The sequence below is a fragment of the Egretta garzetta genome, unplaced genomic scaffold (genome assembly GCF_000687185.1).
Source record: "Egretta garzetta isolate BGI_Z169 unplaced genomic scaffold, ASM68718v1 scaffold251, whole genome shotgun sequence".
In the NCBI taxonomy this organism is placed as follows: Eukaryota; Metazoa; Chordata; class Aves; order Pelecaniformes; family Ardeidae; genus Egretta; species Egretta garzetta.
The window spans coordinates 3,257,276-3,279,623 of NW_009258952.1; the positions used below are offsets into that span (position 1 = coordinate 3,257,276).

A 22,348-nucleotide genomic window follows, 5' to 3' on the forward strand; every position below is an offset into this window, starting at 1 on the left:
TGGCTCAGCCTCTGGCTCAGCCCCGCCGCTCCCCCAGGCCCTGTTCGTAAAAACTTGTCTTTCTCCCCAGGCTGTCTCCGGGCGGCTCAGTGCCGTGGGTCCCGCGGGCGTTCTGATTCCTGTCGCCTGCCTCGGCGTGCAGAGAGGCTGCGCGGTTTCCAGCTAGGCCCAGGGTGTAAGGTAAGAGAGGACGGAGCCTGGTAACGTGTTCCAGAGGGCGGAAAGGGTGTAATGTCCAGGCAGAGGGGTGTTTTAATCCAAATTGTTACCCTGATGTCAGTTGAGAGAGTGAGCTGTTTATAGACTTCCAAGGCCTTTCCTGTGACTGCCCGCTATAGATGACAAAGTTTCCTATAGACACTGCCTGCTAAAGGCGGCTCCTTTCCACTTTCTGTTAATCCAGTTTTGTGCAGCCTGTAAGCATAAGCAACAAGCTGTTAGTTTGCCACAAAATTAACGTAGATTTAGTCTCGCTGGCCAACGTATTTTGGCAGAGGGATGAATTCTGCTTATGATACAGTCCATAACAAAAAACACAGCATTGTATATTATGCTGTATATTACTGTATAGTTCTTGTATCATCTTTCACCCATGAGTGGGAGGGAGGTGTTCATCAAGGTCAAAGATGACGTGTGGCCAGTTTGTAGTAAAATCCAATTCCAAAATATTTAGCCATCTGTTTGATTTTACTGGAAGTTAGTGAATTCTTGTCTAAGTCTTTTGGAGCCATTTTTAATAGGCAGTTCAGCAACAAGTTGTTCATAAAATGTTCACTTTAAGACTACTACTGGTTTTATTCTTACCTATTTTATCAGTGCTTTCTTCTACAAACTTTTTTTTCCTCTTTAATGCTTCTGTTTTTACTCATTAACAGTTTGGTTTTTCACTTCTTGGTTGTCCATCACCACTAGATTATCTGATGAAGTAATTAGTAGGAAAACATATAAAAGTGTAATTGCTGGGTCATGAATTGGAGTAGCAAATAAACTATTAAGGGAACTAACAATTCACACCTCTGAATTCTTTGTTTAAGTTTGTTCATACTGCCTGAAGTCATCCATTTCTGTTACCTGATCTGGAGTTAGAGGGATAACTTCACACCTTTAAGATTTAAAGTGAACTGTTTAAAAAGGCTTTTGCCTTTTTTTTTTTTTTTTTTTGGCGTAGAGATGGAACAGACCAGTAGGTCATGAAATGACAAGAGTATAGGAGGGACACTTATATTTTAATTCTTCTGGAATTTGCTATGGAAATAGGTTGTATTGTGGGAGGGTGAAAGAGGTGGAGTGTTTGGGTATTTTTATAAGTAATATTTTTATTTTTTTAAGAAAGCAATGTTATTATATATATTTGCGTTTTTTTAAAGTAAGAATTGATTACATATATTGAGTACAGAGCATAGTGAAAGTGCATTAATCTGGGGACAAGGCAGCTGGAATCACTCGTTGCTTAGAGTTTTGCCTCAATTTGTAAGTCCTTTTAACTTCTAGGCCTGCCTTGGTTCAAATTTGTGGTTTTTATTTGTCGAGATTATCCTTTTTACCAAATGAAGAAAATCACTTCCCATTAAAGCTTTAGTGAAACTTTAAAGTTGATATAATTGGGTAAATAATTAAAATTAGACATATCTCTGAATAAGCAGCAAAGTGTATTTTATTCATGTTAGAAATCTTGAAAACTATGAAGTAATAATGATGAACTTACATGCATCTGAATCAGCTCATGGTTAAGTCTCTCACAGCTATGCTTAGAACTCTTAGTACTGCAGTACAAGCATGTAAAATTTCATCTTCTGAATTTATTTTTAAAAAAGTTTTAACTTCTTGGGTAATGGGCCTTCAGATGCATTATAAATCCATCTACTGATTAAAAGGCTGTCAGGTAGCTGGAGTGGTATCCCCCAGTTCATGTTGGTGGATTTTTAAGGATTAAGCCAGATATATGGAATGTCTGTTTTGTGCAGCGAGGGTGTTTGGGAGGGAATTTTGTTTGTTTGTTTGAGAGCTCTCTGTGTTTGTGTTCTATTAGATTATTTTATTACTCCTCCACTGTGAGACAGTAGGTACCATTTCTTCTATTAGAGAACATAGTGACTCACAAAAAGGTTTTGATACTTACTGTGATTCAGGACATGTAGGAAGCAAATGTTCTGGTGACAGACTAAATAAAACTCAATTAAAACTTGCAAACAGGTATTGATAGTATATAAGGACTTCATTAGGCACTTCATAGAATACAATGGGAAAGGTAACTTCTATACTCCGATAGTTTTTGACACTGTTACTAATCTGAGGACCTCCATTTGTGCTTTGACATCAAATGCTGTGGTGCAAGTCAAGAAAGACATTTGATCTTCTCTTGTGTTTAATCCTTTGTAGTCTTATAAAGTGACGGTTCTGAAAATTACTAAAGACTGCTACCCAGAGAATATTTGGGAAGGAATGAAGGAAACGAGTTTACAGCTATCAATACAAAAAAATACATTGTAAAATGAATGGCTCTTCTAGATGTAAATAATCAAGGGGTATTAACCTATATCTGGATATAGTATTGAAGTACATGGTCTTTCAGGAAAAAAAAAATTAATTACGTATTCAAAATGGGAGAGAGTGGGAATGTCTTTCCTATTTTTTGAAACATATGAAAGTCATTTCAAAGCTATGAGGTTCAGAGAGAGTAGGGGGAGAGAAAGGATGGAGGAGATGAACAGATGTCTGAAGGAAAACTAGTAGTGAATTAAACAGTGGACAAATCAGGCAACAATTTGAGGTTATAATGCAAGTGCTTTATTACTGATATGCTTTATTTCTATATTGGCTATAATGGCCTACTCATTAAAAAAATCCCACAGGACTGTTGTACTTGCAATTTCTATGTTTATGCAGTGGGAACAGCAATCAAGATCTAAAAAAAATTGTTTCTAGCTAATATTAACTGATAAGTTTTAGGCATAAATACAATTTCATTAAATTAGCTTGTAAACATGATGTGCTCTAATAATAAGAAGAAAAATAAGGTAGTAATAATAAGAAACAAACATGAGTAAGATTTTTAATTGAAAGATAGTGCTGTATTTAATAAGAAATGTTCTTAATCTATTACGAATAAGTTTGTTCTGGATTAATGTCAGTCTAACTGAAGAATAAGATGTATTACATTACATTATTTTTAATATCTGACTCTTAAAAATTTTTAGATATTTAATGATTTTTGAGCAGAGAGGTTTTTTGAAGACTCTCTAGATAATACTTTATTAAAAAAGTTCAGCATGTTTGTTCCAGTTTAGCTCATGTCTCCTTGAAGCTGTATGGTCCTTGGCAGAAACTAACGTAGTCTATTTCTTATTCAGTTGGTTACTGATATTAGTGCCTTCTTTCTTGAGAACCTGGTTTAAGTATTAGAAAGCAAGATCACAGCCCTGGACTTCAGAACAGACTGGCCTCTCCAGGGATCTGCTTGGAAGAGTCCCATGGGGTAAGGCCCCGGAGGGGTGCAGGAAAGCTGATTGATATACAAGGATCACCTCCTCAGAGCTCAAGAGCAGTCCATCCCAATGAGTAGGAAGTCAGGAAAAAATGCCAGCAACCCTGCATGGTTGAACAAGGAGCTCGTCACAGAGCTCAGACATAAAAAGGAAGTATGCAGAAGCAGGGACAGGTAACCTTAGAGGAACATAGAGGGCAGTGTCTGAGCATGCAGAGGTGTGATTGGAAAGTCAAAGCCTGCCTGGAGTTGAATCTGGTAAGGGTTGTCAAAGGCAACAAGAAGTGCTTCTGTAAATAGTCAGTGGCAGAAGGATGACTACGGAAAATGTGGGCTCACTGCTGAATGGGACAAGGGCTCTAGTGACACAGGATGTGGAAAAGGCTGAGGTACTGCAGGCCTTATTTGCCTCCATCTCTACTAGCAAAGATTTTCTGGAATTGTAAAACTCAGGGGAAAGTCTGGAGCAGGGAAGATGTACGCTTGGTGGAAGAGGTTTAGGTCAGAGAATACTTAAGTAAACTGGACATACATAGGGTTGTGGGCACTGATGGGATGCGGCCATGAGTGCTGAGGGAGCTGACTGGTATCACTGTGAGGAAGATCTTGATAATACTTGATTGATCATGGAGACTGGGAGAAGCGCTTAAAGACTGGAGGAAAGTCGATGTCACTCCTATCTTCAAAAGGCCAAGAAGGGGCACCCAAGGAACTACAGGCTGATCAACCTCACCTTGAAAAGGTTATAAGAAGCCAGTTTGACTCAGGAACAAGTGGCCAAATGCACATTAAGCCATCTATTAATCATTACCAGAACAAATTGAAAAGGATGGAAGGTGATGGAGCAGCTAATCCTGGAAACCATTTCCAGGCATGTTAAAGACAAGAAAGTGATCAGGAGTAGTCAGCATGGAATCACCAAGGGGAAGTCATGCTTGACCAACCTGATAACTTTCTGCAGTGAAATGACTGGCTTGGTAGACAAGAGGAGGGCAGTAGATACTGTTTCAGTAAGGTTTTCAACACTGTGACATCCTCATAGAGAAGTGAAGTATGGGCTGGGTGAGCAGAGAGTGAGGTCAATATAAAGCTTGCTGAACAGATGGGCCCAGGGGCTGGTGATCAATGGTGCAAAGTCTAGTTGGAGGCCAGTAACAGCAGTGTACCCCAGGGGTCAGTACTGAGTCTGATCCCATTTATCATCTTCGTTAATGATCTGGATGATGGGGCAGAGTGTACCCTCAGCAAGTTTGCTGATGACACAAAACTGGGAGGAGTGGCTGATACACGGGAGGGTCATGCTGCCATCCAGAGGGACCTCAACAGGCTGGAGAAATGGGCTGACATGAAGTTCAAGAAGGGAATGTGCAAAGTCCTGCACCTGGGGAGAGGATCAGCCCCACACCCTGGTATCTGCTGGATGGCAACCGTGTGGAAAGCAACTTTGCAGAAAAGGCCCTGGGGATCCTGGTGGGCACCAAGTTCAAAATGAGCCAGCAATGTGCCCTTGTGGCAAAGAATGCTAATGGTATCCTGGGCTGTTTTAAGGAGGAGTGTTGCCAGCAGGTCAAGGATCCTCTCGCTCTCCTCAGCAGTGGTGACGCTGCTTCTGGAGTGCTGTGTCCACTTCTGGGCACCCCAGTGTAGTGGAGGCCTGCACATACTGGGAAGCAAAGATGATTAAGGCACTGGATCATGATTCCTGTGAGGGAAGGCTGAGAGAGCTGGGACTGTTCAGCCTGGAGAAGCAAAGGCTCAGGGTGGACCTTATTAATGTATATAAATACCTGAAGAGGGGGTGCAAAGAGGACGGAGCCAGGCTCTTTTCAGTGATTGCCCAGAGAGGCTGCGGAGTCTGCCTCCTTGGAGCCATCTGGACATGGGCCTGGGCAACTGTCTCTAGATGGCCCCACTTGAGCAAGCGGGGATTGGATTTCATAAACTTACAATAAACACACTAATCCCTTTCTGCTTGCCCCTGTTATCACAATTATAAAAAATAAAAAGGGAGGGGGGAATAGTCAACTCTAAAGTCTTCTCTTTTTCTCCCCGCCCCAGCTTGCAGTAAGTACACAAGCAGCATTTGACAAACCACCAGTGAACGTTCACACACATACTTTAGGAGATTCAGAGGGGGAAACTGCACTGTACTGCTTTAGAATGACTGCAAGAAAAGACCCCTTTGCCAGCAAATGAAGTTATAGGATTGAAGAGAGTGTGGTGAAAGCACATCAGTCTTCCCTCGTGTGCTTAAAGTTACCATAATTACCAAGTAATAAAACTGTCAAGATTTGGGGACACTGACCACGTCTGATTTTCCCAGCATCCCTATTAGTCACTGTGTATGCCAAAGTACATCATATCAAAAAGGTAAGAGTGGGGACAAATCACATGGTGTTACTTATTTAAACAGAGTAGCCTCTCACCTGCAAGTCCACATTAGTCCTTTTTTTTCTTTTCATTTTTGAAAGATAGCAAGAAGTTTCATTATTGGTATTTGCAGTGTTGTGGTGTTATACTGGCACGTTCAGCATGGCAGGTTTGCAGACCGTAAGAACGGTTCTTCTAGTCAAATTAAAGGCTTGGTTTTCCATCTTGCTATTGACTGGTGGCAGATGTAAGAGTATGATGCTGAGATTCAAAGGCAGCCGGTTCCATGACTACCCATTTTTCCAGGCCCTGATGTTCTTCTTTCTGGTACTGCACATGTCTTACCTGATGCTGTGCTGACCTGTTTGTGTACTAAATCTGAAGAAGAATAAAATTAAACATGTTTGTTTTCTGCCAGTTTAGCATACAAGAAGAGTTTAGTAGAGGGCCAAATGTTTCTACAAGAAAGGTGGCAATACACAGTTGAAGGAAGGTGGAAGGGAGTGACTGTAGCTATCAGAAATTACATTAGCTTATGTTTCTGTAGAACACAAGCCTAAAAAATGAGGCACATGCATCAGGTAAAGTCCTGTTTTTTATCCTTCCACCAGTTGGGAGTCCTTGATTATAATTAGATGCAATTATTCATAAGTTTTGCCATATAATACAAGGCCAAAACATAAAATTGACAATGAACAGGCTTGTGGTTTTGTTGATGCAGGGCCTTCTTCCTGTCTTTAACATACCATAAATATATACAGTCTGCAACAGTATTGTTTTTACATACAGTCCTCCTTTTGGTACAGATGTGGACAGAGGTTAACTATGAGTTAGCTATGCATTTAGGACAGATTTTACCTTTCCTGTCTAACAAGTATTTCTAATAAAAGGTTAAAGGACGTTATGTTCCTGCAGTGCAGTACTTGGATCAGCATTGTTACACTTGCGTATCACTGGATATTCATGACTGTGCAGTTGGTATGCATAAGTATGTAAAAAGTAAGAAAATTGAAATAAAATCTCGGCAATGACTGTGTTTCACAAATGATGAGGCTAAGGTGTTTAATGCAAAATTCCAGGGTTGTCATCTGTGGTAAATTGTATCTGAGTATATAGAACAGGCATTTCTTCTGAATCCTTTCTACATATCTTCTCAATCTTCATCCTGGCATCTCCATACTTATCTGGTGATCCATTCATATGGATCAGACAGGTAGGAGCAGAACCGAAACTCAAGAGCTGTGAAATGGGAATTTAAGTTAGATGACGTTTTAGGTAGTTTTGAATGGAAGAAAGATAAGGAGGGGTATAGAAAAGATGCATAAAGTTGGGACTGATGCTGTGCTTGACAAATAAGGCTATGTGAAATACAGTGCCCTTAGAACTATGAAAAGCAGGTATTACATATGTCACAAGGCATAAGGCCAACTTTTCAGGTAAGTAACAGTAATCAGCAAATGAAGAGTTATGGTTATCGTTGCCTACAGTGAGCTCACAACCATGTATTCATGTTCTGCCTTTGAACCGTTCTGAAAAGGAGCTGCATACCTCTATTACAGTGTGACGTTTCACTGTTTAACATAAAGGATGGCACATCTGCTAAACTTTACATCCATTTCACTTTTACACACGCACAGTAATATAACTTCTGGTTATCTATCCTTATACCAGAACGTCATATCTTCACCATAACCAAAATCTCTTCAAATGCAAGGGTCTCCTTGTCGTCTGCTGATGTGACCATCAACAGTTGAGACCTACGTTTGTAGCACAAGGGATCTTTATCTTTCCCATGCGCTCATAACTCCTGATAGTAGTTTAGTCAGAGATGTTGCCCCTTCCTTGCAAGAGGCTATACCTCAACAGTAAATGCAAGGCATGTCTCCAGATAATTCCCATTACCTACTTCCCTAAGAAAGAGTCAATAGTGCATACTGGGCACATATTTTGGCTCTACCTCTTGGTGTTCAAGGGATTTTTTTGAACCACTTTTTTTGGAAAGCTTCAAGTTACAATGCAGCTTTGTTTTGTTGAGCTTTGGGGTTCTTCTATCACTGATTTATCACTGAATCAGTAACCCTAGACAAGCCGCCTTTGAGATGAGGAAGCATGACAGACAGAATTCTACAACTTCATTGTCTCCAAACACCAGCCTCACTTCTGATGGCAGCCCATCCCTGGCAGGAGGAATTAAGTGAAAAGCTGAAGATAGTGACAAATTTTTATGTTTTTTTATAAAAAAAAAAAATGAGGTTGGACTAGATGATCTTCCAAGGTCCTTTCCAACCCTTGTGATTCTGTGATTGCGATTCTGTGATTTAATTAAAAGGAACAACAGCTAGATTTCATTTAGTACAGCAGAGAATGGCAATTTACAAGCTGAATTGACACATCTCTTTAGAGATGAATTTGCAATTTGACATACTAAGGAGAGGGATGACAAAGAAAAGGAAATAAGATGGGGGAAGAAAAGGAATGGGATATGGGATAAAGAAGAATAGTGATTGAACATATGACTTGGTACATGCTTATCTTCCTCTTTCTTCTAATAAATGAAAATTAGGGCCCAAAAAATTGGTGGTATGATTCTATCTATGACCTTTATGCTACAGGGAATACAAATGTACTTTGAGCTTTTGTAGCCTTAAATTTCACATCACAGATTTTAAAAGGTAGTATCTTAAATATTAGCTATGCAGTAATTAGTCTATCAGATCTAGTTGTTTGCATGTAATAATCTGTCTTTTATTAAGAGTGCTGACTGATTATGAATTTTGCTGAATTCAGTGGGAGCTCTTAGCATTCATAGGATCTTTAACAGCGGCCAATAACAGTCTTGGTTGCTAACGTTCATTGAGAGAATGTATTACATTGACAAGGGATTTTCAGTTTCCATCAAATACTGACAGAAATGACTGATGTACAACTTGTAACAGTGCAGCACTTTCCTACTGCTCTTCATTACTGTGTATCAATTCTGGCTCTTCTGAGCTGGTTTTGATTTTGTAACTTGAAGCCCTAATATTTTGACTCTGGCAGGTGGTTTGTGGAAGATAAATCAATGAGCTATCGTTATGTTTTCTTGCTGTCTCCAGGCATTCAGCAGTGGCTAATCTCTTGTATCCCATTTTATGAAATCGAAGTTTACTGAGTTAAAGTTGGAAAAGCACCCTGTTATTTGAATGTGTCTTTGTCTTGTACTTGGTTTTCTGACATTAAACATAACTAGCATTCAGGATTCTGGGATTTGCTGCTAGTTGCTCACTCGACCTCCTCATTGAAAAATCTTCATTTCATTTATGGGATTGACTTGTTACACGGTCAGTCATTCAGTCTTTTCCTTTACTTTGTGTAGTCCTGCCTCCCAGGAATAAAATAATATTTTCTGTGATTGCAGTGTATTACTGTTTTTTTCAATTAATGTTAGTAGTTATTCCAAATGGTTTAAGAATCGGTTTATGTTCTTTACAAAATGATAGTATTTAGCTGAAGTATATAGAAAACCAGACAGTAATACAAAATCAATCTTTTGTAAGGTTATTTGAGGTAATGATATAGTGATAAGTTAATTTTACAGTGATTAAGAGACAACACAGTTGGGGCTCCCAATTAGACTTTGATCTGAGGATATTTCTCTCTACACTTGATGAGCAAGAAAGAGATGAGAATTAATGGTAAAACATGAGGTTCTGAGCAGCTGGGGTCCAGGTTCTGTGTTTTATTATACGAGTTGATGTAAAAGAAGATTTTAAAATTAACTGGATACGTATCGTTTGACTTCTCATCTTTAAAGTTTATTGATTTCAAATGGACATCCAAAATATCCTCTACTATTAAGAGTAGCTTGAAAGAACAGTTAAGTGGCATACATTTTCACATTAAAAAAACCCCACAAATGCAAAAATAACTCAACCCCCCCACACACACACTTCATATTAAAAAAACACCTCTCATCATTCTTGTGACTGGTGGAAAGATAGTTTTCATTGCTATCTGTTGATATCCTAACTTTGTGAACATAAGAGGAGGGATAGTAGACCAAAGGTGTCGCTTGTCTGCTCTTTCTCACATACCCCCAGTATGGCAACACGGAATGCACAATACCAAATGCATCGTAGCTCCTGAAATAAAGAGGAACTGTGGGTTAGTGATATTTTCTCCAGAGAGGGTATGATTCCTAGCATGTCCACCACAAGCTACTTCCCCCTGTCTGGGCCATAGATCTGAATGCTGGGACTTGGCGGAATCTAGTCTGTTGAAGAGACTAAAGAAATCTGTTTTCTCTTCTGCATATCTTGTTGTTTCTTTGTGTTGAGGTAGTTTACAATAATAAACTACTAATAATGAATGTTAAAGAGACTTTATGTATAAGGAATTCTTCAGTGGCCTGGAAATCAAACGAGTTGTCCAGGCAAAAATAATGCAACATGATTAGGGATGAATGTAATGGAGTAGCGCAGGAATGTAAGAATAAAATCAGTGACTCTAAAGAATAAGTTTCAATTTACAAAGCACAAGAAAAGAATCAATGAAAAGGTCCAAAAATCTAAGTAAGCACAAAGGGATGGGTCCATTACCTAGATCTGTTATTAAATAAGAAAGGAGAACAAGTAACAGATTTTCAAAGACTGATTCTTTACTTCATACTTTATAAAAGAGAGATATTGTGACCTGCTACTTCATAAGATTAATCTTAGGAAATAAGAGTGGAACTAAAGCACAGAAAGAATAGCCTAAGGAATCTTAATATAGATGTGCTCAAGTGGCAAATCCTAATAAAATTCATCCTAGAATGATTGAGGAATTAGGCACCACTGATTTTATTTATTTATTTATTTGATGTCCCAGAGGGTGAAAATAGCAGACGAAATGGGTTTGTATGTGTGTCTTTTTGTGTCTCTTTATTCTTTTGTTAAGAGAATTATTGAAGATCTCAGTTTCGATTCCAAATAAAGATTCAGGGGTAAATAGTTTAGCAATTAATTTGTATCTAAAAATACGTGGAAGAGAGATTTAAAACAGCCAGTATGGTTTGATATGACCTGCTCATAAGAAACCTCAACCTGTTTCTCCTCCTAGAAAGGATGACAAGCTTAGTAAGAGGAAAACTTTAGGTACAATACAACTTGAGTTTAATAAAGTCTTTTTCCCCTACATAAGCAAGCTGGGGAAATGTAATATCAATACTATCTCCATTAGATGCTGATATTATCAGCATCAAGTTGAAAAATTGCCTTTACAGAGTAATTACCTATAGTACCCTGGCAAGATGAAAAGGTATTAATGAGTTGGATGATCGAAGAGAACACACACTTAGAAAAGTTACTGATGGTACTAAGCTGAAGAGGGGTTGAAAGTTTTGGGCTTTTTTTTCATTGTTTTGAACATAAGATCTGAATCCAAAATATTCTTGATTTGGAGAGAATCTCTGAAATCAAGATGAAAAACAATGCAGGCAAGTACAAAGCACTGCATTTAAGAGGAAAAACTCAAATACCTGAATACAAAACAGAAAATAATTATTCAGACAGAAAAATGACAGAAAAAGATCTGAAGATGTAGTGATACAGTAGACCTCAAGGTAAATACTAATTATGCTGCTGGAAAAAAGTAAAGTTGGGTTTTTTTTCTGGAGCATCATACCAGGCATGTTGTAGGAAAGAGGACATTGTCTGGCTTGGCAAATCTATATGTAGTTGGTCCCCTCACTGCTTTTGCCTCTTGAGAAGATGCAGGTAAACTGGAAATTCTTCTCTGTTATTGTTTCCTCCTGTGGAATGAAAACCATCTTTATTTGTGATAAGGATGCTTTAGACTGAATATGAGAAAAAACCCTGGAACAGACCACCTACAGAAAGTGTGGAATCGGCTTCCTTGGTAGTTGAACATCTGTTGAGATATTCTTGAGCCTGCATTCATACTGAGTTAAGCTTAGGTGGTCTCTTGTGGTCCATTCCATCTCTGCATGAGTACAGTGCTCCGACTACATGTTTTGGCTGCACAGGAAAGATTAGCTAAAATAGTTAAATCATGAACTCAGTGAAGTGAATGGAGGTGCCACTTCTTGCATCCTAAATGCAATTTTAAGTTAGAGCAGTAAGGAACAATGTTCATTTTTTACTTAATAAAATATATTTTTATTTTATTTCCCAAAAAGTGTTTTGACAAATCATATTTAAAAATATTTTTAACCTTTGCATATAATATATGTCTGTCTGTCTTCTAATGATTATCCTAGAAAAGCAGGGAATGCAGTTGCAGTAGCACTGAGACAGTAGAATCCCCTTGATTACTCATCCCCGGTAGAATAGCCCTGTGGAAAAAAATGACACCCTAGAGGTTACTTGGAATTGTATATTTCTGCAGGCAAGGTTTACAGACCTGTAAATTTAAATGTAGAATTTTTGTGGGCAGAATGCATTGACAAATATGCCTGATGGTAATACATCTCATACTGATAGTCCCAGAACAGGTCAATAATAATGCTTATATTGATAGCAGCAATGCAGGAGATGTTACTTGGTATTATAGCTAAAATCCATGTTATCCCCTTAATCATAATTACATTAATATTGACAGCCTGTTGACAATACTCACATTACTATTGATAGATTTCTGTCAATAACATGTTTCCAAATAAAATATATTCATTCATAATTTGTACAGTGCTCAATAACAGCACTAACATATACCAGAAGAAATTCCTCTTTCTCTGGTGATACACAATTTGTTGTTGTTGTTGTTGCACAGTGTACTGTGCAAGTGGGATTGTTCATTTGTTTAGTTAAAAAAAAACAAAAACAAAAACAAAAACAAACCACAAACTAGGCAAACTATAGGTTATTTAAGAAAGAAACATTCCATAAGGGTTTTTTTCTGGGAGGAAATTTATTATTCTTTTCTATGCAATATCTATGACAGTGTAAAATCAAGTAGGAACCTTTCAAGTAGTAGTCTTTAGTGTTTTGTCTTAAACTGTATTTATGTAACAAGTTCATCACACATAGAGTTTATTATGTATTTTCACCTGATTTTTCACTGTTCAGTTCTGATCATATAAGCTAAGCCTGATGGCATCCTTAACTGAGCATTGATATTTGTCTCTTTCATTCCTGGGTCTACAATTTGAGTTCTTAAGTTTTAAATAATTTAAAATAGACCAAATAAAAGAGTTAAAATAGTAAGGACATGATAGAATTTAATGCAGAAACATGGAGGAAAAACAATGTTCTCCTTATAGTCTGTGCAGCTTAGCAGAATATGAAATGCAAACATAACATAAAAAAAATACAAGTTAAATGACTTGACGCTTGCAAGCCATGTTTATTATCTAGTTCTAAACCAGAATATTTCTCATTTATTCCTACTTTAGGATGACTAGAGGAAGTCATTTTAAAAGGGAAAAACTTATTTATTATCATTTATTTATTCTTTATTTATTATCACTTGAAAAAATGGACACCAGATCATTAGGACATTTGCAGACATTTTTCACAGAAAAATACAGATTTCAAACTTTCCCTTTTAATGTTTGTCTATGGGAAGTAAGTATCTATATCTATCTATCTATAAGTGCAGTAAGACCTTTGGTCAGTTTGGAAGTAAGCATAGTGTATAGCAGAATATTTTAGCCTGTACATAACAGTGCACGCACTGAGATGTGCTTACACATTAAAATCAAGGCTATATGGATATAATCTTTAAGTAATTTTCAGGGTCCAGTTAACAGTCATGGCCTATGGCAAACTTTCCATGTTCTTAGCAACAAAGAACTTCAGACCAATGCACAGTTTTATTGCTTAAATTGAGAATGCTTACCTAATCATTCATCAAAAAGAAAGCTTTGCTTACATAGGAATATTATAAGCATAATTTAAAGGATTTTAAAGGAGTACATCTTTATTATTAGTTGCTTATGTTTTTGTCTGATATTCTTCCTTTTCCATACAGTTTGTATAAAAGTGACCTAAAAGTTGACTGAAGCTGCTAGCTGGTAATACAGGAAGAGACATTAAATACATCACAGTTAAACAGTATATATGTTGCTGATTCTAATTTTTTCAAAAAGGAGACTTGTTGGATTCTGCAAAATTTCAAAGGTTAACAAACAGTGGTTGGACTTGTTGGTTCAAAAGTGGTTCTGATTTTCTGTATACAAAGTTCCAACCCACACTGACCAGTTCACTGAAGTTACATCCTAGAAATCATAGAATCGTCTAGGTTGGAAAAGACCTTTAAGATCATCGAGTCCAACTGTTAACCTAACACTGCCATCCCACCACTAAACCATGTCCCTAAGCACCTCATCTATCCTTCTTTTAAATACCTTCAGGGATGGGGACTCAACCACTTCCCTGGGCAGCCCATTCCAGTGCCTGACAACCCTTTCTGTGAAGAAATTTTTTCCTAATGTCTAACCTAAACCTGCCCTAGTGCAACTTCAGACCATTCCCCCTCATCCTATCGTCCGTTACCAGGGAGAAGAGGCCGACCCCCACCTCGCTACAGCCTCCTTTCAGGTAGCTGTAGAGGGCAATAAGGTCTCCCCTCAGCCTCCTCTTCTCCAGACTAAACAATAAAATAAAGTTCTGTAAAAAAATACGTATTGTTTCAAAGCCATTAGATTCTACAACAAGGCAGGGAAGGTTCAGGGAAGATCTTTACAACATCTAGTCCATCCTCCTGTGAAAACTGGGATTAAATTCAGTTTTAGAACAGGTAGCTTGGGGCATTGTTTGGTCAAGTTTTAAGAATCTTCAGGGATGGAGATTTCATAATCCCTCTATGCAAACTGTTCCAATTTCCATATGTCCAATTAGAATTTCTCATGTAGCAACTTACAACCAGTTGCCTCTCTTTCTTTCACTGCATCTCACAGAAAGGTTTGACTCAGTCTTCTCTGTAACCTTTTAGTAGTGGAAGATTACTATAAGATCACTTCCTCGCTGCCTTATCTTCAGGTTGAACAGTCTGAGTTCCTTCAGGCCCTCCTCAGATATCAGGTGTTGGGGCTCCCTGATTATATTAGTGGCTGGACTCTTTTCAGTTTGTTGACATTTCTTTTGTCAGAAAAGAGGAAAAACTGTATGTAGTATCCCAGGTGTAGACTCACCAATGCCAAGCAGAGTGGAATAACCATATCCTTCAGTCTGCTAGCCACGCACATGCTAATGCATTCCAGTAGGCATTATTGCTGCAAGGATGCACTGGTGACTTGTGTTCAGCTTGCTGCCTACCAGAATCCCCAAGTCCTTTTTTGCAAAGCAGCTATGCAGTCAGTCAGCTCCCAGCCTATAGTGATCCATGCGTTTTCTTGTCATTCATGTTCTATCATAATCCTGTGTGTTTGTTGCATTTTCCTTGAACTTCAGAAGGTTCCTGATGACCTATTCCTCATTTGCTGAGGTTTCTTTAGATAATCTGGATATACTGGGGGAAAAAAAAATCTGCACGGGTTTAGCCTACCTTATTTATGAGAAATATACAAGAGCAATTTCTTAAAGCATCTGGGATAATGGAAGACAGCTGAAAAAGATGGTTGAACTGATGTTGGAAAATAGTCTTAGTAGATGGATCAAGGAAGCTGTTTGGTAAGATGTCCCTTTCGAATAATTTTAGCGTTTTGAAAGGGGATTGTGTGTACTGTGAATTGTAAAGAACACTAGTTAGGAGGGTAACTGAAATGAGTAGAATGGAGTGAAATGAGTAGAAGGGGCTGAGGTGTTACCAGAAGTGAAGAAGACGCTAGACTTTTAGGGGTTACGAGTGAATAGCACTTAAACCAGAGTGACAGAGCAGATGGTTATCACATGCTGTGGTTCCTAAAACGGCAGTGGGATGAGAAGATGAGGGTGGATAGTCATTGGAGCTGGAGTTCTTTAAGTGATACAGCAAGATCCAGTAGGGGTTGAATTGATCCTTTGATCACAAAGTGGAGGAGGTAAGTTATGGGGATGGTACTGGATAACACTTTCCAACCATGCTTCCTGTGCCTTGGTGCTTACTACAGAAAAGACAGAAGTGTGAGTGAGATGGCTTTGGCACACTGCCTTTGTATACCCCTGTATACTGGCTTGTCAGGTCAATGTGGGTTGATGCAATGAACCCCATAGCTGTTTGCCCAGAGGAGGTGGCCTTACTTTACCTTCAGCCATATTTTGCTTGCTAATGAGGAAGGAGGAGTTTAAAGAAACCAAGAGGAGCTATTGTATGCCCTACCCATGTAGTCAGTCTTAGTTAACTGGAAACTACTGTTGTAAAGCATACATTAAGAACAAAATCATATTTCCTGTTAGCTTTGCATATTTTCCTTACAGATGTGACCAATTATAGGTCTAGGAAACAGTAGGAATGCCACAAATAATGTTTTATACTGGGTTTTAAAACTTTTGGTGCGTTCTGTTTCAGCAAATAGTTATTGGTTTGGAGGATTTTTTTTTTTAGTATTATTCACATCATTAGCAACCATTCCTGTATAGGATCCTATATGGCATCTTTTATTGAAAGCCAACTAGTGTTATAGCAGGTTTTCCTCTTATAAACAAGGATCCAAAGTACCTTCTGTACTTTCTCCAGAGACTGTTGACCCTTGCTTGTCTGTTATGCAAAGACTCTGGTTTAGAAAGTGAAATATGTTGCATGCTACCTGAAATATACCATTTCTCCTAAATCACTTTAGGATTTTTATGTGGACAAAAGGAACAAAAAATCAGTTGCCCCACAATTTTGCATTACTGAGGCCTTATCTGTATTTTGCTCTTGCAATTTATTGCATTTATTTTCTTAGTCACAGAATTCCAGATACAAATAACATTTAAACCAAGCAATTTTAACAAATATTTTTTTCTCTATAATGCTTGAACAAGAAGAGTATAGATTTGTTGAAGTTGCTAGTATACATTAATCATCTTGCCAGAAAATTTGTTATGCAAGTAGCACAATCCTGCACCTGTCAAAAGACTCTAGAAAATATATGCAGGCTTCTGTGATGTACTGTATGATAATTTATGTCTGAATGCTGAATATTTCTTTAATCTCATATAATGATTCTTCTCTGAACAATTCACTGCCTTTATTTAGCAAGTTTTATCATTCCCACCTTAATTTTCATCCATATCTTCTGTATGTAATCCTTAAATTTGTTAGTATTTCTAAAATTTTACTTTAAGCTGCAGCTACTGAAGTATTCATATAGCAATATTTTGTATCCACCCCACTGTTCTCTTCTAGATTTTAGTTAGTATGTTTATTTTCCCTGTTTCTCCATAAAACACCAAATAGTTTTACAATTCTTGTTTCTGATATTCTATTTTAAGGTCCAGTTGAATATTACGGTTATACCTAGCAATTTTTTTTTTTTAATTTATACAATGAAATGTTAAATCTTTGGAGCTTTCTAAATACCTGAAAGCTGTTAAACACTTCTCTGTCACTAAATACAAATGTTACTGTTTGTGAGAAATAGTCCAATGTAACTTTTTTTGAGATAAAATTTTGTGCTATTAATGTAAAGCATCCTGAAAGGACTTGTAGCATATTAATAGCATATTAATAGAGCATTCTGAAGAAGCGTTTTTGTTATTTCTTGTTTACTGCTGTTACATTGCAACTTTGCTATCCTTAGTAAGAATAAAAATAGGAAATGCTCCATTATACTAAAATCTTTTTGTGTTTATTCCTAGAAAGTTTTTTTGTGAAGAAATGGCCTCCAGCACTGGAAATGAAAAGAGCGTGAATCCTGTGCTCAGAATAAGTCAACTTGATGCTCTTGAACTAAACAAAGCCCTGGAACAACTAGTGTGGTCCCAGTTCACCAACTGTTTTCATGGATTTAAACCAGGGGTGTTGTCTCATTTTGAACCAGAAGTAAAAGCATTTTTATGGCTTATAATATGGAGATTCACTATCTATTCCAAGAATGCAACTGTGGGACAGGCTATTCTGAATATTCAATACAAGAATAACTTATCCCAGACAGAGAAATACCAACCTCTGAGCAAACACCAGAAGTTATGGTATCTTATTTTCACGGTTGGTGGAAGATGGTTGGAAGAAAGGTGTTATGATTTATTTAGCAATCATCAACTGCAATCTTTCTGCAAAATTAAGCATTGTATTAACTTTGCAGCTGGACTTACTAAACTTTGTGGACTTCTAAATTTTCTGGTTTTTCTTCAGAAAGGAACATATGCAACACTTACAGAACGCATTCTAGGAATTAGGTCAGTTTTTTGCAATCCACAAAGTGTTCGTCAGGTAGGATTTGAATACATGAACAGGGAGCTTTTATGGCATGGCTTTGCTGAATTTCTGATCTATCTGCTACCACTTATTAATGTACAGAAACTAAAACTTAAGTTTTTTTCTTGGTGTTTGCCTATTGCAGGTCTTTCCAATAGTGAAAACACATTAGCAGCTCACTGCAAGGAATGTTCACTATGTGGGGAATGGCCTACCATGCCTCATACCATAGGCTGTTCGCATGTTTTTTGTTACTACTGTATTAAAAGTAACTATTTATTTGATATGTATTTTACATGTCCTAAATGTGGCTCAGAGGTACACAGTCTTCAGCCACTGAAATATAAAATTGAAATGACAGAATTGCATGCCTGATATGGGGTTGATTTGGTTTTATACTGTACATGAAATATTATGTTGCAGAGGTTAATGGAAAAATTCAGAAATTATTGTAAACAGACAGCTCAAAGGTTGTTTTGGAGGCTCTGCAGTTTGTTGTAACATATGTCTTTACTGGTCTTAGGTTTTTACTGAGTAACAGTGCCATCTTGCCTCTCTGAAGGAAGGAAGTGAAAGGAGTTCACCACCTCTTCTATTCTCTCATTCTAGTTTGGTACCCCTGTGTTGTCAAGTCATTCCTTCTTAGATCTAGAGTCTGTCAGCCTGCCACTTCCTCACTGCATGTCTCTCAAAGATGGAGAAGATGCCCAGTAAGCTTTTACCCATTTTGTGGATTTTCTCAAGCTTCTTGTAAAAGCTTCTGCAATTACTATTTACCTAGGAGATGGATTTAGTGAGAAAGTGATCCTTGTCATGCCTAAAGAATAATTTTAAATTTTAATATTTTAAATTTGAATTCCCAGTGTCATGTTCCACTGCAAAAAAGGAAAGGTGTAAGATAATTGTCATCTCAGAAGGTTGTTAATAGTTTTCATCATATTCAGCTGCCATAACAGGACATACTCTTTCTCTAACTCAGTTATCAATAGACGATAAGCTTTAAGTGATCCATCTGGTAGGCAGATAGATACTATGTAGTTAACAGGTGCCTAAAGAGAAATAACCACTTCCTGTGCAAATACACTGCACCTTCTAGATCTTCATGAGGTCACTGAACGCATTTTCTCACTCAATGTTAGTGATCTTCAGTGACCCATGTATGACCAGCTCCTAATTCTTCCCTATAAAGCTGAGGGGCACAGTCCATCATCCATTGGAATGCGGCAGCTGCCCAAGCTGCCTAAGTGCATTCCTCTGAGTCAGAGACACGGAGAAAACTGTTTACTCACAAGATGCTGTCTTTGGGACTTGCCACTCTTCTTTGGTGTAGTCAAGGTGGGTGCCAAACCTCACTAACAGCTCGCTACCACACAGAAAAAAGATCCAGCACAGCTATGTGGATGTAGACATATTAAAAAAATAGGTAACTCTTCCTGTTTTTTACTATTACTATTTGCTTTCTCTGTTGGCTTTGCAATGTTTTTGTTATTCCCTGTTTTAACACTTCATCCATTTATTCTCTGACCTGGTTTTAAAGATTTAATTTTTTCACAATTGCAGTCCCATTTTAACAGGAAGTTTTACCCAGAAGTGCCTCATTAACACAAAAATACATTGCATCCTTTTTTGGCACTTAAGTCAAATTCTCAAAAACTTACACAGTTGAATTGAGTAAATCACTTTATGGTGGTTGTGTTCTTGATTGGTTATCATCAATAGTCCCAAAAATAGTATGGTAACAACTGATCCAATATCTTTGATCTACTTTTATAAAATGGTTTATTACATTCTTCAATGTCTGATTAAAACAACCCACCAGCCTGTTTGTTTGAAGATCTTAGATTTTAGGTTTTGATCTTTAGAGTGACACACAACGCTTTCATCTGATGCAATTAAATATAGTTAGCAGGCTCATAAGTATCTGTGGGCAGCCCAAAACTTCATTAATTCTGCTACTGTTCTGTGAGTCAACAGAGACTTCAGAGCAACTGCTTCCAGATACTGTGCTGCAATATATTATTTGCCATCAAATGTGTATATCAGCAGCCTGCCAAATTTCTGTTACTCGCAGTTGCCATTTGAACCAGCAGGTACAAATCTGTCTTTATTAGAGGTATCAAAACTGGCGAGTCTGTTGGAGAATATCCTGGAGTCACTTGCTGGTCCTGAAGTGATTCTGTTTGAGTTGTCCCTGCACATCACTTAATAGCTCTTCCCAAAGAAATGTATTTGCAATCCTGACTTATAATCACAGCAGACTTTTGTTTCCTGTGGACTTTTCATTCCTTCTGAAGTCACAGTGCAGTGTTGTGTCAAAAGGCTGTGGATTTTCTAATGTGGACTCTGTTAGGTGTCATGTTCTTCTTACGTAGGTGTTAACTTCTTTCCTATTTAAAATGCTTCTTTTTCCTGAACATTTAAAGGATGTTATCTTCCTTTTTCATTCCACCACTCTCTGTCCTGCTGTTTGATTTACCTAAGCTGTATGAATTTTCTGAGGTTTGTTTTGTCTCTTGCAGCTTCATGCAGGTGAAATCCTAGGAAAATGTATATTCTGTTTTTCATCCCTGTTACAGTATCAACACAAAACCTGTTTCCAGATTTTTGTACCTCTATTGCTCAGCTACTTTCTGCTGGCTGTGCTATATTGCAGTTGGCTTCCCTGTTTTTCTTCTGGAGTTGAACTTTTGGTACTTTAACTTATGATGGCTTATTATACCAAAGCATTGGCCTACTGCTCTAGTACCTCAACATCAATGTGTTAGGTTTGTAGCCTGTAGCACTGACCAAGTTTGTAAAGTCTGTCTTATGGCATAAATAAGCAATTTGCATTACCCTAAGGTCCTAGATCATAAAGTGTGGCTTTAATTCTTTTGTTTTCTGTGCAAGTAAGCAGGTACCATGCATCTCACAGAAATAAGTAGTTAGAAAAGAGTGGTTCCTTTTGTCAGATACTGAATTTTTTACTTTTTTTTTGTAATCTACCATGTGGTCAAACCTTTGCTCAGTTGTCAAATCTAAGTCAAAACTCGGATTGATGAGACCAAGATTTCAACTTGTGTATTGAAAAACTACTTGCTACCAGGCTAGCTTTCTGGGACTCCAAAGTCAATACTCAGCAGCTTCCTTATGGCACTGTAAAATTAAAAATACACCTTTTTTATGTTGTAATTCTGTTTTGTTGTGGCTTGTGATATGTAAACTTCAGAAAAGTCTTACTTAAAGGTATTACAGAGAAAAATTAGATAATTTGTAGACTAATCAAAGGATAATTAATTTTACATACTAATTTCATTGATAATCTGTCCTCATAAGCATTACATTGTCAGGTTAAATCTCTGCTGTAACAAAGGACTAAGATACATCTGGTGGTGCTTCCTGCAGTAGAGGGAATAGAACTTGTTTTGGAATGTTCATCTCTTCAGTCATTTTCTTGAAACAAAAGGTTTTTAGTGTTCAGCTACCATGACCATGAGGATGTACTCCTGAGCAGTCATATGTGCAGCAGCAAAAAGAATAAATGCCTAGAATTTAAGAAAGATAAGGGACCAGAACTCTTACTCAGTCTTGGATGGGAGTTACAGCCCTGTATTAACTGTTTTATTTGTGCTCTCTTGTGTGTGCTACATGAACATTTTCATTGTATGAGAAATCAAAAAATGAAGCCGTACCTGAAACAGACTAATTATGAAAAGTTTTTTAATGTTTATGAATATACCTTCATTTTAATGAGAATTGCCAGTTGTCACAAGGTGTAATTTTTAGAGGCTTTTAGATGAAAGAACTTGGAGAATGCTGATTCCTGGTTTCCACAAGCCACCACCACTCCATCTACTCTCTGTGCTTTAAGAGAGGTCTCATTTAAGTAGTGTTATCGAAGACCTAAGGACAGGAGTTTTAAGTATTTTGTAAAAGAAATGACAGGGATGGTATCTGATTTCTGCATTACCTGGAAATACTTCTTTATTTTTCTATAAGGATGATCTGGACAAAGTGGTGAAGAGAACATGTTAAGAAAGATGAAATAAATATATTTCCCAAATACAGTCCAAACTGATGAATGTCCTTATTTGAGAGTATTACTACAATTGTCATCTGGGATGTATTGTTCTTATGAAAAGCAAGTTGACAAATAAAAGATCCTTCTTAACAGGAGGTCCTGAAGTTTGTGAGACCCTTTTTTTATTTTAATTTTTTTGGAAGCCTACTTATGCCTATTCAATGGTTTAGCTGTCAGGTGATTTCATACTTTTG

General features: G+C 37.6%; 1 protein-coding gene across 1 annotated transcript; it reads left to right on the forward strand.

The window, feature by feature from the left end:
- The first annotated feature begins 50 nt into the window (after positions 1 to 50).
- Positions 51 to 20,332, forward strand: PEX2 (peroxisomal biogenesis factor 2). Its single transcript, XM_035890114.1, has 2 exons — positions 51 to 180; positions 17,536 to 20,332. The coding sequence occupies exon 2, from the start codon at positions 17,555 to 17,557 to the stop codon at positions 18,467 to 18,469; it is 915 nt and encodes a 304-aa protein (XP_035746007.1). The 5' UTR covers positions 51 to 180; positions 17,536 to 17,554; the 3' UTR covers positions 18,470 to 20,332.
- Positions 20,333 to 22,348: the final 2,016 nt, after the last annotated feature.